Below are 17,502 nucleotides of genomic sequence, written 5' to 3' on the forward strand. Positions count from 1 at the left end.
CCACACCGACTATACACTATCGTTGCTACAACAACAACCACTAGGATATCAAAACGGGAACGCAACTAAGTGGACCCATGTGAGCAACTCATGATTGAATGAGTGGCTACCCTTCTTACCTAAACCTAACCTAAACCTTTGACCATACTATTAACTATTCTATGGACTATTCTATTAGTTAATCTATGGACTATTAACTGTTTTATTGACTAGTCTGTTGACTAATTCATTGAGTAGCCTATGGATTAGTCTATTGATTATTTTATGGACTAGTCTAAGAACTAGTAAATTGACTAGTCTTATAACTAGACCATTTACTAGTCTAAACACTAGTCTATTTCCTACTAGTTTATGAAATAGTCTTTTGACTATTCTAAGCCCAACCCACTAGTTTATCGAGTAGTTAATGAACTAGTGTATTCTATGGATGTCTATGGACTAATATTATTGATTAATTTATATAATCTAAGAACTAGTGAATTGACAAGACTTTTTGACTATACTATGGACTATTCTATTTGTTAGTCTATGGACTATTAACTGTTCTGTTGATCCATTGAATTGTCTATAGATTAGTCTATTGAATAATTTAAGGGTTAGAGTATTAACTATTCTATGAACTAGCAAATTGACTAGTCTTATAACTAGACCATTTACTAGTCTAAACACAAGTATATTTCCAACTAGTTTATGAAATAGTCTTTTGACTAATCTAAGCCCAATCCAATAGTTTATTGAGTAGTTAATGAACTAGGGTAATTTATGGATTTCTATTGACTAATATTATTGATTAATTATGTACTACTATATTCACAAGTCTTCTAAGTTATAAGAATTATCGATAATTCTATTACAGGGATATGACAAATTTCGATAGTTTTTTTAAGAAACAATTTTATAATTACTTTGTTGACTCACTTTATTCTGTTTTATTTTAATTAAAAACTATTTTTTGTTTTATTTTTTATAATATATTTTGTTTTATTTACTTTATTTCAGTTCATTTGATCTTTATTTTATAATTCCATAATTGGTTTTTGTTTGTTTTTTTATTTTTAATTAATTACAATTACTATTACTAACGATATTTCATTATAAGGATGTTTTGTTTTTTTTCATTCTTTTGTTTTATTTTATTTTAATTTATGTTTATTAATTTATTATTAATTTTATATATAATATTTGTATATTTTTTCATATATTTATATATAAATCGATTTTTTTCTTGAATATAAATTATTTAGGTTTTTTCTTTTAATTAAATATGTTTTTTTCGTTATAAAGCAACAGTTATTCAAAAACAGACAATAATTAAAAGAAAAGAAAACTCATTATTATCTTTTAACTGATTTTGTATAACTGATATTATTATTGATTATAAATAGTTGCAATAATTATTTTATTATTTTCCTTTTTTTTTTTCTTAAACAATTATGGCTTAAATATTTGAAAAGAAAACGAAAAGGAAATTTAAAAAAGACTTATTTAAAAAAAAATAGTTTTATTTATAAAAATAATAATAAAAATGTTCTCAGTAAATGGTAGATAGTTTTAGATTTAAATTATAGGCATAAATAAAATTACAAATTTTAATATAAAATAATAAACGTTAAAAAAAAACAAAAGCTTAAAAACTAAATACTTTCATTGATTTGTATTTAAAAATTAATAACTAAAAAAACTAAAATTACTTGTATTTGTAAAAAAAAGAACTTTTAAAAAGATTTAAGGCAAAAATTATAAATAAAACAAAACGAAATTGTTTTAAAATTTCAACAAAGTTGAAACAGGTTAAAGTTAACTTAAAGTTAGTATATCATTTAAGTTAAGAACAAAATTCCAAACTGTTTTTTTTTTCTTTTCTTTAAGCTAGAACTTTTAAACTTGTTATTTGCTTGAAAATGTTATGTTTGTGGTTCCCGCAGTTTTAAGGATTTTAAAAAATATATTTAAATATTTTGGTTGTTGACAAGTTGTTTTTGGACAATATGTGTTTTATTATGGTTTAAAGGTGATTTTGTTTTTTTTTTAATTTCTTTGTGGGTAAATTATACTATATAGAAATATTTATGAGTAAAAATATAACACGCCTTTAGTTTGGTTTTTTTAATTCAAATTCTTAGTTTGTTTTTAAGTTTGGAATTTAAGTTTTTTTTTTTTTTTTTGTTTTACTTTAATATTTATACAAATTTTGATAAATTCTTATTTAGGCTTAATAACATTCATTTAATACTTTTCTTTTAAGAGCAGACAAAAAAATTATTTGTGTTTTTTTTAACTTTTACATTCAATAGAGCATCATCATCAAGGAGGAGTTTTATTTTAGCAACAAATAGTTATTTATTCTTAAGGTTTTTTTTTCTTTTATAATAAAATTTGGAAAAATCAAAAGAATTTGTTGTTGTGTGTTTTTTGTTGTTGTTGTTTTCGTTTTCGTTTTCAAAACAAACGTAAGAAAAAGTTGTACAAAAAAATTCTTCAAGGCATTTCGTTTTTATTATTTTTATGTTTTGTTGTTGTTGTTTTTTTACTATAATTTTTATATAATTTATAAATTAGAAAAATTAAATTTGTATGTATGTTGTTTGTATGTATGTTTGTTATGATTTTTACTACAAAATATCTATTTATCAATTATATTTTTTTTACAATTTATAATTACAAAAATTTATAATATTATTTTTACTTTCTTTTGTTTAACATTTCATACCAAATCATTTGAAATGAGTGATTAGTGAAGAAAAAACTTGTAAAAAATATAATAATTGCTCTATAGCGAATATTAACAGAGATATTAAAGACAATTTTCATAAAAAGTTGAAAGGAATTAAACAAAGAAGCATTAACTTGTTTCGAAAACAGAGGCTTTAGAATTTGTATGTTAAATACATTGTTTATCGAAAGCCTTTCTTTTCGCATCGAAAGATGGTTTAATCCTTTAGAGAAATTAGAAAACTGGAAACATCATGTGGTAATTTGAAAATCAAATATTATTAACATTTGTTTTAAAAAAGTAATTATCTAATCTATTGGATTGATAACAAGGAAAAGTTTTCTAAAGAACATGTTCAGTAAGAGAAAGTTATCGTTAGTATAAAGCTTTTAAAACAATTTTTTGAGGAGAATTTCGTTAATATTCTATAGAAAAATGTTCGATAACTACAATACGAATGAAAAAAGGAAATGATTTAATGAATTTGAGTTTGTATGTATTTATGTAATCAATTTATAATAATCTAAATTTTCAGTTTTTCTTTTTAATAACTCTTTTCAAAATTTTAATGTTTATAGATGTGTGTATGTTGTATGTATTTGTTTTTTCTATATAAGTATGTATTTATGTATAATTTGTTGTATGTTGTATGTATATAAATAGAAATTTTTTTTTCTTTTGATATTTTAAAAAATAATTTGTAAATATTATTAATAATTCATTATTTGTTTTATATTATTTCTTTTTTTGGATTTGTTTTGTTTTTATAATAATTACGTTTTTAGAAAAATAAAGCCTATGGATTATTTGTTTTTTTACTTTAAATTTTCAATTTGTTTTTTTGCAATTTTACTTATTTTGTTTTAATATTTATTATACATATTTATTTTAATCTAAATTATCTTGAAAAATTAATTTAATGTAACCGGAATTACCATCAAGGGGCGTCGCACAAAATGGACAAACAGCTTGAAAACCATTTGTACCATGTGGTATATCAACATTAGCCCAATATCTGGAAATATTAAAAAAAAAAAAAAAAAAAACAATTAAACATTAATTTGTTAGAAAAAAGACAAGAAACTCACTTGACCGTTTTTTCTGTAGCCATGTGACCACATGGATTAAATGCAAATGTTGGTGGACCAATATCTACATAAAACGCTGGTTCTAAACCCATACACAGTGTTACCACAGGACCAACTTCCAGACACATGGGACAACGTCGGGCGCCAGTACTTTTATCTTGGCCCCAGTCATGATGACCTGTTTGTTGAGATAGAAAAATTTCGAAATTTAAAATTTTATTAAAAATGGAATTAGTTTTTGTTATTATTTTCAAACACCCACCTTGAACATGACCACAATTTAAGTACACATAAGGCTGATTAATTTGATCACCAATGTTAACTTTACGGGGTATAACTAAAGTGTTAAGGCCAACAGGACATTGAGGGCGACCAGCATTGATTTCATCAATCAGTTTCTCTAAATCACGTTTGGTCTAAACAACATAACAAAAATTAAGCAAAAAAGTGAATCATACATTAAACAAAAAAAACTTACCGGTGAATGCTGTAGACCATCTGAAGAACGCCATAATAAAGTAGCACCGCATAAATCAATTAAAGTGCCATCTTGTAAAATATTTGATTCATCATAAATCTAAATTTCAAACGTAAAAACCAAATAGTTAAAAAATGTATTATTAATCATAAACTAGCTAATAGATAATAGAAAATAATTACCGGTTGTCCTTTCTGTTGGGCTGAGCGTGATTCACGCAAACTAAAGACATCGCCACCCACCGAACATTCACGCCATAGACCACATTTGGCATTGCCACCGCAAAATTGACCCTTTGGATGCATGATTAAAACACCATTTGTTGTAAGGCCATCTATTTCCACATTATCTTGCCATTTTGTAGCTTTTTCCTATTTTCAAACATGAAAAAGAAATTGAAATAAAAAACACAAACAAATGTTTAAATTGCTATAAATTGTTTTTGGCTGGGGGCGAGTAGGTTACAAATGTTAAATGTATAAAATTCAATTTAAATGTATTTAAATTTAATTATAGATTAAATGTTTGAGATTATGCGAAACAAGAAACAAATATAGACAAAAAAATACAAAACAACCAACAAATAAACATTTATTTAGTTTTTTAAGTACGACATACTTGTGGTATGAAGTGTGGCAGTTGTAAATAAGTAGTAAGTACCATCAGAAATCTAAACATGTATGTATGTTTGTTTGTTTGATCGTTCGTAGTGCAAAACAAAAAAAGTCTCTTGTAAATTATGGATACCGTAACAATGACCCACATTTTTATGGGGCCAAAGTATATAAAAACGCCATCACACTCTGTTACTACTAATATTAATATTGTTTTTGTTATAGTCGTCGTTTATTGTTGTTGTTGTGGTTTTAGTTATTGTTAGCCAAGCACTTTTAAGATTTAGCTTTAAACCATTTCCAGGATTTCTAATCATGAATTTGGCTTTTATTTAAATGCTTTGTTTTTTAAATATAAAAGTTATCGTATCCTTACTATGTCTCTAACATTTCATGAGATACCGATTTATTTCCAAAATAAACCAAAGGACAGCAATTATAAACTTGCAATATAATTTTGAAAGAAATTTCTCTAACAACATGGAAATGGTTTAGTACTTAATGTAGAAGTTGTTGTTGCTTTAATTTATTCATAAAACAACCACATGCAACACACATGTTTTCTTTTCTTTTTTGCATTAATTCCATTTAAATTGCATTTAAAATTGCAGAAAAACAAAAAAAACATTTATTGATTTAATTTAATCGTCATCTCATCTCTCATACAAGTAACTACTTACATACAAGTAGTCATATGCATAAAATAACCAAAACTAAAACTAAACTAAACAATACAACACAGAAAAGAAACTAAACTGATGATGGATATGTAAATATAATAGATGATACTGTTTCTTTCCTAACAATGACACACAAAGTAATAAATAAATATACTTACACCCAAGAATATATTCCTACTCGAATCAAAACCGGCTGCAAATATTCTCGCCTTTGAGGGTTCACATCTGTTGACCAAGATACGACATGCAAAACGTGATATTGTACTCTGCATTACTTTTGCGTCTTTTTTATCACCAGGCAGTGTATCCATTACAACAAAATCAATAGGCGACTCTGAGGAGCGTCCAACCTGTAAAGAATATTGAATAAAAAAACAAACAACAACAACATTATAATTATGAATGAATATTAGATAGTTGATTTGAATGGGAGGATGGTCTGAATGAATTTGTGTTATATGAATTGTAGTACATAGTACGTATATAACAACAATATAATAAACTGGTTAAAATAACTATAATCTAAAGTCTAGTAGTATGACAAGTGGTATAAATATTTTATAAATTCCTTTTTATTACAATTCATACCCTGGTGCCATGGCAGTGATTGGTATTGGTATTTAGTCATGAATACTATACTAAAGTAATTTGATTTTTCCTTTTGTCCATAAACAAAATTGCTGCAGTTTGTGTTATAAATTTGCTTGGTTGTTTTGTAAAGACTATGGGACTCTGGTTTTGCATATTATAGTTCAATGATATGAATAACAAATTGAAAAATTTTCAACTATAAATTTCGAATTTGAAGCCTAGTGTTTTTTCCTAATCAATGGATGATCATATTAGGAATTAACGTAGGTCGCGAAAATGTTAAATTTTAATAAAATTTCGGAAGCGTCCAGAGTTGGGTACCACTATAAAAAAACTTAAAATGAACAAATTTTAAATTCTTGATCCGATTTAATAGCTCTTAACAGTTCTAGTACAGTTCTAGTTCAGTTCAAGTTCAGCTCTAGTTCAGTTCTAGTTCAGTTCTAGTTCAGTTCTAGTTCAGTTCTAGTTCAGTTCTAGTTCAGTTCTAGTTCAGTTCTAGTTCAGTTCTAGTTCAGTTCTAGTTCAGTTCTAGTTCAGTTCTAGTTCAGTTCTAGTTCAGTTCTAGTTCAGTTCTAGTTCAGTTCTAGTTCAGTTCTAGTTCAGTTCTAGTTCAGTTCTAGTTCAGTTCTAGTTCAGTTCTAGTTCAGTTCTAGTTCAGTTCTAGTTCAGTTCTAGTTCAGTTCTAGTTCAGTTCTAGTTCAGTTCTAGTTCAGTTCTAGTTCAGTTCTAGTTCAGTTCTAGTTCAGTTCTAGTTCAGTTCTAGTTCAGTTCTAGTTCAGTTCTAGTTCAGTTCTAGTTCAGTTCTAGTTCAGTTCTAGTCAGTTCAGTAGTTCTAGTTCAGTTCTAGTTCAGTTCTAGTTCAGTTCTAGTTCAGTTCTAGTTCAGTTCTAGTTCAGTTCTAGTTTCAGTTCTAGTTCAGTTCTAGTTCAGTTCTAGTTCAGTTCTAGTTCAGTTCTAGTTCAGTTCTAGTTCAGTTCTAGTTCAGTTCTAGTTCAGTTCTAGTTCAGTTCTAGTTCAGTTCTAGTTCAGTTCTAGTTCAGTTCTAGTTCAGTTCTAGTTCAGTTCTAGTTCAGTTCTAGTTCAGTTCTAGTTCAGTTCTAGTTCAGTTCTAGTTCAGTTCTAGTTCAGTTCTAGTTCAGTTCTAGTTCAGTTCTAGTTCAGTTCTAGTTCAGTTCTAGTTCAGTTCTAGTTCAGTTCTAGTTCAGTTCTAGTTCAGTTCTAGTTCAGTTCTAGTTCAGTTCTAGTTCAGTTCTAGTTCAGTTCTAGTTCAGTTCTAGTTCAGTTCTAGTTCAGTTCTAGTTCAGTTCTAGTTCAGTTCTAGTTCAGTTCTAGTTCAGTTCTAGTTCAGTTCTAGTTCAGTTCTAGTTCAGTTCTAGTTCAGTTCTAGTTCAGTTCTAGTTCAGTTCTAGTTCAGTTCAAGTTCAGTTCTAGTTCAGTTCTAGTTCAGTTCTAGTTCAGTTCTAGTTCAGTTCTTTTTCGTATATTTTTTCAAAATTATATTAAAATCGGAATAACTGTTCATTGCCCTAAGAAGTAAACTATGAGTACAATTTTAAGAGATTTTAAAAACAGAGGGTATATTTGTGCTGTTATAACATCTTAAATATGGCCAAAAATTAGTTTTTTGCAAACTTTATAACATGATATCTCGAAAACGAATTTTTACGATTTTTTTAAATTTTTTAAAATTTTTTTGACCTGTGTAATATCCGAAAATAGGGTCATGAAATTAAGTTCTGAAATTCAAACAATTTAAAAACATTACTGAACTTTGTAATTACATATTTTTTCACTCACCTGAAACATATCGGTTTCTGTATCCTCTTTATATTCGACTATAACAGCCTGATTCCGTGATAATGTGTATGATATTGAGTGTTGATTGGCATCGAGTATGGCTTTAGATGTTTGTGGTGATTGGACAATATAATGTTTGGAACGTTTAACACCACTGGGTTCACTGCGTTTATATAAAACAAATTTAGAACGTCTGCGGCCACGATCACCTTGAGGCAAATAACCATTGTAGCTAAAATAAAAATACAAGAATATTTTTCAATTTTGTAAAATTATTTGAACTTTAATTTTCTCTTCTAATGTGGGTCAAGTTTTATAAACAGTTTTAAAATTATTGTTATTTTTTAGTTTTACATTTGTATCGCTATTAAATAAATTAGTTTAAAATTTACACAAGTACTTATGTATGTATATGAGAAAAAAAATTGTTGAAAAACTGAAGAAGCAGCTAAAATATTAACATACAATTCTATTGTTTATAACGTACATATTTAATTCACACTCTTATTGTTCAAATAACACAATGTTAAATTTATAGGAGTATAAATAACAGATACTCTTTATATGTAATTATCAGTTGTATCTAACTTTGTAATTCTAATTTTTGTTTATTTATTTTTGTTCATTGTAATGAAATTTCACACAGTACAATAACAACAACAGAAAAAAAATCGAATATTTATTTGTAATGTTGTAATTTGCTGTAAAAAAATAAAAACTTATTTCTGTTGTTATTGCGGTATTTCGACATTAACCTTTACACATGTAATTATCACTTTTGCATTACAACACAAATTTAATAAAAATATAGAAAAATAAATCTTTAATCGATTTCTATTTTTTGTTATTAAAGCAATAAAATTTAGAAGTAATTTTTAGAAATAAAATAAAAAATTTGCAAAGTAAATATTTGAAAATTATGTAAATAATTTAAGTTCGAAGGACCATTTAGACGAATTAAGAAACTGCTATTTTAAAAGTAGAAGAGTTAATTAATGGTTTCAATGTTGAAGTAATGACATTAGATTTTATAATTAAGAATACCAAAGAAATTAGGAGTAACATACAAATGTATTTATAACATTTAATTTCCAACAGAGTGTGGAGATGGGATCGGTCTGGTGGTGTTGAAAGAATTAAAGTATTAATTAAGATCGTCACAGTTGTTTGTGTTTCCATTCATAAAAAATGACAATGAAATTATAAATGGGGTTTGTTGGTCTCTTCTTGTTCATTGTTGCTTTTCATTCATTCGGCGACTTAATTAAACAACAAGTTTAAGTTTAAGACAGATAATGCTGGTATAATTAAATTATAACAATAATATTTAATATGATTGTGAGAGTATAAACTGCAGGAGATAATACCAATGTTATATTTATATATTAAACATAAGCAGTAACAACGAAATAATAATAATATTTAATTTGTATATTTGTATAAATAAATATTTTTATAAGTCGTCACAAAAGTAAGTAAATTAATGTGGCAGACAAACAATGGTATCAGCTGAAAGAAAATATTCGTGTCTACTTCCCACTTCTCTCTTGTACCTCTCTGTTTTATTTTCTACTTACTACGACTCTAGAACCTATGAGACAATGCAATTATTCAGACATTTAAAGGAATTAAATTTTTAATGTATTTTGTTGTTTTGAAGTTGTTGAAGTTGCAGGGTAATGCCCCTAAATTTTACCAAATCATGGGGTAAATTCGACGACTTTCTAGAACTGAACTAGAACTGAACTAGAACTGAACTAGAACTGAACTAGAACTGAACTAGAACTGAACTAGAACTGAACTAGAACTGAACTAGAACTGAACTAGAACTGAACTAGAACTGAACTAGAACTGAACTAGAACTGAACTAGAACTGAACTAGAACTGAACTAGAACTGAACTAGAACTGAACTAGAACTAGAACTGAACTAGAACTGAACTAGAACTGAACTAGAACTGAACTAGAACTGAACTAGAACTGAACTAGAACTGAACTAGAACTAGAACTGAACTAGAACTGAACTAGAACTGAACTAGAACTGAACTAGAACTGAACTAGAACTGAACTAGAACTGAACTAGAACTGAACTAGAACTGAACTAGAACTGAACTAGAACTGAACTAGAACTGAACTAGAACTGAACTAGAACTGAACTAGAACTGAACTAGAACTGAACTAGAACTGAACTAGAACTGAACTAGAACTGAACTAGAACTGACTAACTGAACTAGAACTGAACTAGAACTGAACTAGAACTGAACTAGAACTGAACTAGAACTGAACTAGAACTGAACTAGAACTGAACTAGAACTGAACTAGAACTGAACTAGAACTGAACTAGAACTGAACTAGAACTGAACTAGAACTGAACTAAGAACTGAACTAGAACTGAACTAGAACTGAACTAGAACTGAACTAGAACTGAACTAGAACTGACTAGAACTGAACTAGAACTGAACTAGAACTGAACTAGAACTGAACTAGAACTGAACTAGAACTGAACTAGAACTGAACTAGAACTGAACTAGAACTGAACTAGAACTGAACTAACTGAACTAGAACTGAACTAGAACTGAACTAGAACTGAACTAGAACTGAACTAGAACTAGAACTGAACTAGAACTGACTAGAACTGAACTAGAACTGAACTAGAACTGAACTAGAACTGAACTAGAACTAACTAGAACTGAACTAGAACTGAACTAGAACTGAACTAGAACTGAACTAGAACTGAACTAGAACTGAACTAGAACTGACTAAAACTGAACTAGAACTGAACTAGAACTGAACTAGACTACTAGAACTGAAGTAATTTTTAAGGGAACATCTATTTAGAAGATTATTTGTCCAGATTAAAAGTAGTCTACACAAAATTTGTCTTTTACACATTACGTACTTAATTTATAGACACATTATCATCATTATTCTGTTATAAAAATCATAAAAGAATTTTTTCAACATGTTTTTTTCGCATTATTTAATAAAAGGAAGTTTAACATTGATTTTCTTTTGTATTCGTTTTCATCTCATTCCCGGTATTTTTTAAGTTTATGAGTGTGAACTGAAGTTCAGTGGGCTTTTAGCAGTTCTTTTGTCTTTTTTTCAGTTATTTCAGAATTTTTTGTTGAATACATATTAATGATGGTAATGAGTATTAATGACTTGACCGCTTTGAGGCAACAAATAATAACTATTAAGAAGTCTGTAGTTATGATGAATAAATGTGTGTTTACAAAACAATTTTGCTTTTTTTGGCCGTTTCTTCTGCGCTTCTTTCAAGTCGTTGTCGATAAAGTTGTAAGAGAGGTACGAACCACCGCCAGTATATGTGGTTTTGGTTGTGTATTAAACAACAGTTAATTGCTACAATTAATAATGAAGAGCTAGCTTCTTTACAACAACGAAAAATATAAAAATAAAAACTATTAAGAGGTCTTTGGCCATGACTTCTTAAGTAATTCTGCCTGTGCCTGCCTGCTGCTATTATTAAATTTAGTTACTTATGGTTAAATAGAGTTAAATGTGCCTGTTTAAATATAGTTAAAATAAGCCTACAACGTTTAAATAATAATTAAAGAGGCTAAAAAAAACATGAAATTCTTATTTTTATTTTCTTGTTAATTCAATTTTGTCTTTACAAATTTGTATTTATTTTTATAAAATGTATTTAGCCATTTGCTGAAACTCAAGGTAAAACAACAATTTGTCTATTGATATATGGTATGACAATATGATTTCAATTATTATAATATTATTTTTATTAGAATTTACAATTTATTAGTTGATAACAATCATTGTAATCGTTTATTTGAATTTCAAGTTCACAGACACATACATATCTAATAATTTAAACAAGAAATGTTTAAAATAACTAACATATTATCTACAAAATAAAACTTGTTTTGTACGAAATATTCTTTTTCACACTGTTTATAAATCATTTTTAATGTTTCTCCTATTCAATGATGATTAATCCCTGTCTGTCACGGTTTTTTTTAAATTAAATCTGATTTCAATATCATTTGTGTACAATTGGTTGGTCATCATTCTGTTGCATGCAATGGATGCTGTTTGTCTCCAAATTGGGAGAGTTCTCTCGTATAAAACAACAAATTAATCTTTATTTTTATTACAAATAAAAAAGCATGACAATATAAACTAAAATTTATATGCACATTGCCACAACTTTACAGCATCATCAAATTTAAAGTTTAACTATAAAAAAACAATTTTATTAACAATGACGATCTGTTTCTGATATAATTTTTTTATACAAGATTTATTATTTGACATTTTAATGTTTTGCTTCAATAAATGCGGAAACTGCTGGCATTACGATCGAAAAACAAAAAAGGAAAAATTGTGTTTAAATTAGATGGGGAAATGCATAAACTGACAGTGAGTTTCATAATAATCTTTTCACTTTGAAAATAAGGGATTGGTAGAGATACTTTAAAATTTCAATAGAACGACATTATTTTTTAATGTGTAAGTGAAATTCCCTTCTGAAATATTTTTTAAAATAATGGATTAAAAAACTAAACCTTATCTATTCAAATTAAAATAGAAAAAGTGGACCTAATGTAAACTAAAGTTTTTAATATTCAAAATGATTATTCAATTGAAACATACCAAAAGTAACACTAAGTTGAACTGAACTAGAACTGAACTAAAACTGAACTAGAACTGAACTAGAACTAGAACTGAACTAGAACTGAACTAGAACTGAACTAGAACTGAACTAGAACTGAACTAGAACTGAACTAGAACTGAACTAGAACTGAACTAGAACTGAACTAGAACTGAACTAGAACTGAACTAGAACTGAACTAGAACTGAACTAGAACTGAACTAGAACTGAACTAGAACTGAACTAGAACTGAACTAGAACTGAACTAGAACTGAACTAGAACTGAACTAGAACTGAACTAGAACTGAACTAGAACTGAACTAGAACTGAACTAGAACTGAACTAGAACTGAACTAGAACTGAACTAGAACTGAACTAGAACTGAACTAGAACTGAACTAGAACTGAACTAGAACTGAACTAGAACTGAACTAGAACTGAACTAGAACTGAACTAGAACTGAACTAGAACTGAACTAGAACTGAACTAGAACTGAACTAGAACTGAACTAGAACTGAACTAGAACTGAACTAGAACTGAACTAGAACTGAACTAGAACTGAACTAGAACTGAACTAGAACTGAACTAGAACTGAACTAGAACTGAACTAGAACTGAACTAGAACTGAACTAGAACTGAACTAGAACTGAACTAGAACTGAACTAGAACTGAACTAGAACTGAACTAGAACTGAACTAGAACTGAACTAGAACTGAACTAGAACTGAACTAGAACTGAACTAGAACTGAACTAGAACTGAACTAGAACTGAACTAGAACTGAACTAGAACTGAACTAGAACTGAACTAGAACTGAACTAGAACTGAACTAGAACTGAACTAGAACTGAACTAGAACTGAACTAGAACTGAACTAGAACTGAACTAGAACTGAACTAGAACTGAACTAGAACTGAACTAGAACTGAACTAGAACTGAACTAGAACTGAACTAGAACTGAACTAGAACTGAACTAGAACTGATCTAGAACTGAACTAGAACTGAACTAGAACTGAACTAGAACTGAACTAGAACTGAACAAGAACTGAACTAGAACTAGAACTATAACTGAACTAGAACTGAACTAGAACTGAACTAGAACTGACCTATCTTAAATATAATGTTACGATCCGCTATTAAAGCTTGCACTGTGAATTTTTAAATTTCATTACGAAATATTATTTAAACAAAAATATATAAAAATAGTTTGTAGTTTTTCCCCCGTTACATATTATTTACATGTTTGGCGCCCCCTCACCCCTTCACTTTAAGTACTGGGAATTTGTTGTCGTGAACTTAATCTTATTTGTAACTTGTACTGGTGGCGCGTTAAATGTCAATGTATTCAAATTGATTTAAAAAGAAAGGTGTTCGTTCTTTTTTTTTGTTAATTTATGTTGTTGGTTGGCTGTCTCTGTTACGAACCAAATGTCGTCTAGTACATTGTAACAAATGTCTGCCCTGACTTAATTGTTTGTGTTCGTGTTAATGTGTGTTAAGATATTTTGAAAACTACAGTGTTTATAAGTGCGTAATGTTCGTCAGTCCGTCTTTGGGTCAGGCGTTGGTGCTGGGTTGTCTGTCTGTCTGTCAGTGTAAGTATTTATTATTTTTTTTTATTTTTATTTCTTCATATGTTTGTGTCTGTCGATATGTCTGCTTGGTCTTTGTCTGCGGCTCAATTAGATACAATTCTCTGTAACTTGAAAGTAAAGAAAGATATACTTACACTAACAAAATTAAACGATTAAAGTTTAAAGGTTTTTTATTTGTTGTTGTAACTGAAAATTAAATTAGTTACAAAATTTTAAGTGCCCAGAACAAAAGTACAAATAAGTTTTCTGTTTAAATAAAAAAGTAGGGTTGAGATAATAATAAAGATAAAAACTTAACAGCCACATAGAAAGAGCTACAAAATCAGGTCACTTTAAGAAATTAATCATTTACAATTTTGTTTTATTTTTTTATATTTTCGGTGCTTTGTTAAATTTTATGGACTAACGATTGTGTTTCTTTGTTTATTTTTTTTAACTCAACTTACCCCAATATAACTAATTCTCCATATTTTACACGTGGTTTTTCATGACCATCTGCATCTGATTCCGCTAATGTGGGGGATTCTGAACCATCAGTGCTGCAAAGAAATACAAATAATTTTTTAAGATATTAAAACTATTTATTTTTTTTTATATACGAATTATTTATGTTCTTCGATTTTTTCTGTCAGTCTGAATCGTTTGTTTAGTGAATGAAGTCGTATAAATTCATTCATAAAAGTTGAAACAATGCAGAGCAGCAAATGATTAAATAAGTACGTGTGAACCATGCTGTTGCCAAGACCCACACACCAATCTGAAGCAATCCATGCCAGACCAGACCACAAGACTAAAATGCATGAAATGTTTAAAGACAAAGAGAATTCAAAGAAGGAAACTTACGAGAAATTTAAGTAAAAAAGAAACAAAGAAAATTGTGCAATACGATTTATTTTTACAGTATAATAAGAAAAGGTTAAAATCGTTGAAAAAATCAAATAAATCGGTTCAGAAATGCTAGAAAGAACCCATATACTTATCTATCTATATTAATTTGACATACCCAAACCGCTGAACCAAAAAATCTAGAGAAATAAAGACACAAATAACGCCGGACGATTCCTGCTAGTGTTTTCATAGAATATTGTTTCAAACTTTTGGAAAAACCTAAAACTACTTCTATTTACTCAGTAGCTTATCAAAAGAATATCAAATTTTTCATGTATACACGTCTCCGGGGTATTCAACTACTTCTCAGTTTTAAACAGCAACTCAGCTGGTTTTGCAAACAATTTTTATGCAAAAACTACACATAAAGGGGAAACAAAAGAGAAAACTATAAAAAAAAAACTTTAACGTGCATAATACATGCAAATATGTGCATATTAAAATGCAGTTATGTTCAAGTAATATGCACAAAGTACAATGAATGGATGAATATTATATATCCAAACTAATCAGATCAAATAACACCAACAATAATACCCTTATACTATACAAGCACAATACATACAATTGAATTCAGTTTAAAACATTTATGGGTGGGTGATTAGTTCGGTTCTACGGGGAAGAGAGAGAGAGCGAAAAAACAGCAACAGCATTATTAGTGGATTACTTTTAACTGCTTAATAATAGAATAATGTCAAGTATTTGATTAGTGCAACTGAAAAAAAGAAGCTTAAATATAATAATTCAATTAATTTCTTTTACAATTGAATTAGTTCATTTCATACAAATTTCGTACAATTCGTTGCAATTTTAAATAAAATTTATTACTGGCGCCTTGCCGAAAATTATGTTGTCTGTGGTTATTTCATATTTGGGGTTTGTAGCGTTTTTCAACCCCTCATAATACACAATTTTAACTTGGTTTAATGCCATTTTTAATTTATTTGATGTATCCCTAGATATCAGGGGTTGTAAGCAATGATTTTCTTTTGCTTTTTCTAATTTTTTTTCGCTTTTATATAAAAATAGAAATAGTAATTTAGAAAACTGTTTTGAACACAAAAGTGTTTAATACCTTTTTATTGAAATTGTGATAAAAAACACAAAATTGGATTAATTAAAAAGTAGAAAACATATTCGGAATGGATTTTATTATTTTTTTTTCGTACTTAGTATAAATTTATTAGTTCTGCTTAAACAAATGTGTAATAAAATGGATTTATTGATTTTTAACGCTAAGTTAACCCAAAGTATTTTTTCAGCTATACCCAACATGGTTGATCCTTAAACATACCAATTGATTGGCGATATTTCGTCCGTTGAAATTTCATTACACTGTCATGTAATCTATCATCTATCTATCTATCTATATATCTATCTATCTATCTATCATATATATATCTAATCTATCTAATCTATCTATCTATGAGTCATCGACGATGATCAGCTAGTAACTATCAGCGAGATATCTATCTATCTATATCTATCGATCTATGATCGATCATCTATCGATCAGCTATCATCGAGATCATGCTATCGATCATCTATCTACTAGCATCATCGAGCGATCATCTATCTATCTCATCTATCTATCGATCGAGCTATCTATAGAGCGATCAGACTATATCTATCTATCTATCGAGCTAGCATCGAGCTAGCCTATCTATCTAGCTATCTATCTATCGAGCTAATCTATCATCGATCATCTACTATCGATCTATCATCTATCTATCGATTATCTATCACCATCATCTATCTATCTATCGATCTATCTATCTATCTATCTATCTATCTATCTACTATCTATCGACTATCATCTATCTATCTACTAGCTATACTATCTATCTATCTATCTACTATCTATCTATCTATCTATCTATCTATCTATCTATCTATCTATCTATCTATCATCTATCTATCTATCTATCTATCTATCTATCTTCTTTCTTTCTTTCTTTATCTATCTATCCTTCCAAATGTAGAACTTTAAAAATATTAAATTATTTTTTTGAACCATCCTAATGCATGTGAAAATCACTCATATCATTCATTAGTGACAAATCGATAATGCCGCACCAACAAACAAAACATAAAACGTTGGTTGAAAGCAGTTTAAACTTGAACCAATTTCATTAAATGCAGTTGGAAACAGCAAAAAAATATATAAAAATTTCAACGTGAAAATACGCAGAAAAATTTTTATTTTTTCATAAAAAAGAAAGGTACATATAGAGAAAATACAGATTTTTTTATTATTTTAAACATCAAAATTGCATGTCAATTGAATTTGCAGATATTTTTAGTTCTTTTTTCCAGTGAAAGGTACTTTAAAAGGGTTAAATTTTAAGCAAAAAAATATTTGCATGTCACATTTTTTAAGGTATTTTTTACGTATTTATTGCTGGTTTGTTTTAAATGACATTGAAGC

General features: G+C 28.3%; 1 protein-coding gene across 1 annotated transcript in view; it reads right to left on the bottom strand.

Annotated features, from left to right (window-relative positions):
• Nucleotides 1–2,128: 2,128 nt before the first annotated feature.
• Nucleotides 2,129–17,502, bottom strand: part of LOC119601678 (protein pellino) — a 47,733-nt gene continuing 32,359 nt past the window's right edge. Inside the window, exons 3-10 of the mRNA XM_037952801.1 lie at nucleotides 14,633–14,725; nucleotides 7,965–8,196; nucleotides 5,732–5,923; nucleotides 4,462–4,650; nucleotides 4,280–4,378; nucleotides 4,064–4,217; nucleotides 3,802–3,979; nucleotides 2,129–3,728 (exon numbers count right to left, since the gene is read on the bottom strand). Coding sequence (XP_037808729.1) covers nucleotides 3,602–3,728; nucleotides 3,802–3,979; nucleotides 4,064–4,217; nucleotides 4,280–4,378; nucleotides 4,462–4,650; nucleotides 5,732–5,923; nucleotides 7,965–8,196; nucleotides 14,633–14,725 — 1,264 coding nt within the window. The 3' untranslated portion in view covers nucleotides 2,129–3,601. The remainder of the gene's footprint in view (nucleotides 3,729–3,801; nucleotides 3,980–4,063; nucleotides 4,218–4,279; nucleotides 4,379–4,461; nucleotides 4,651–5,731; nucleotides 5,924–7,964; nucleotides 8,197–14,632; nucleotides 14,726–17,502) is intronic.

This window comes from Lucilia sericata, unplaced genomic scaffold (assembly GCF_015586225.1).
Source record: "Lucilia sericata isolate MDLA Ls3-8-SP2 unplaced genomic scaffold, ASM1558622v1 Contig000185F_arrow, whole genome shotgun sequence".
NCBI lineage: Eukaryota > Metazoa > Arthropoda > Insecta > Diptera > Calliphoridae > Lucilia > Lucilia sericata.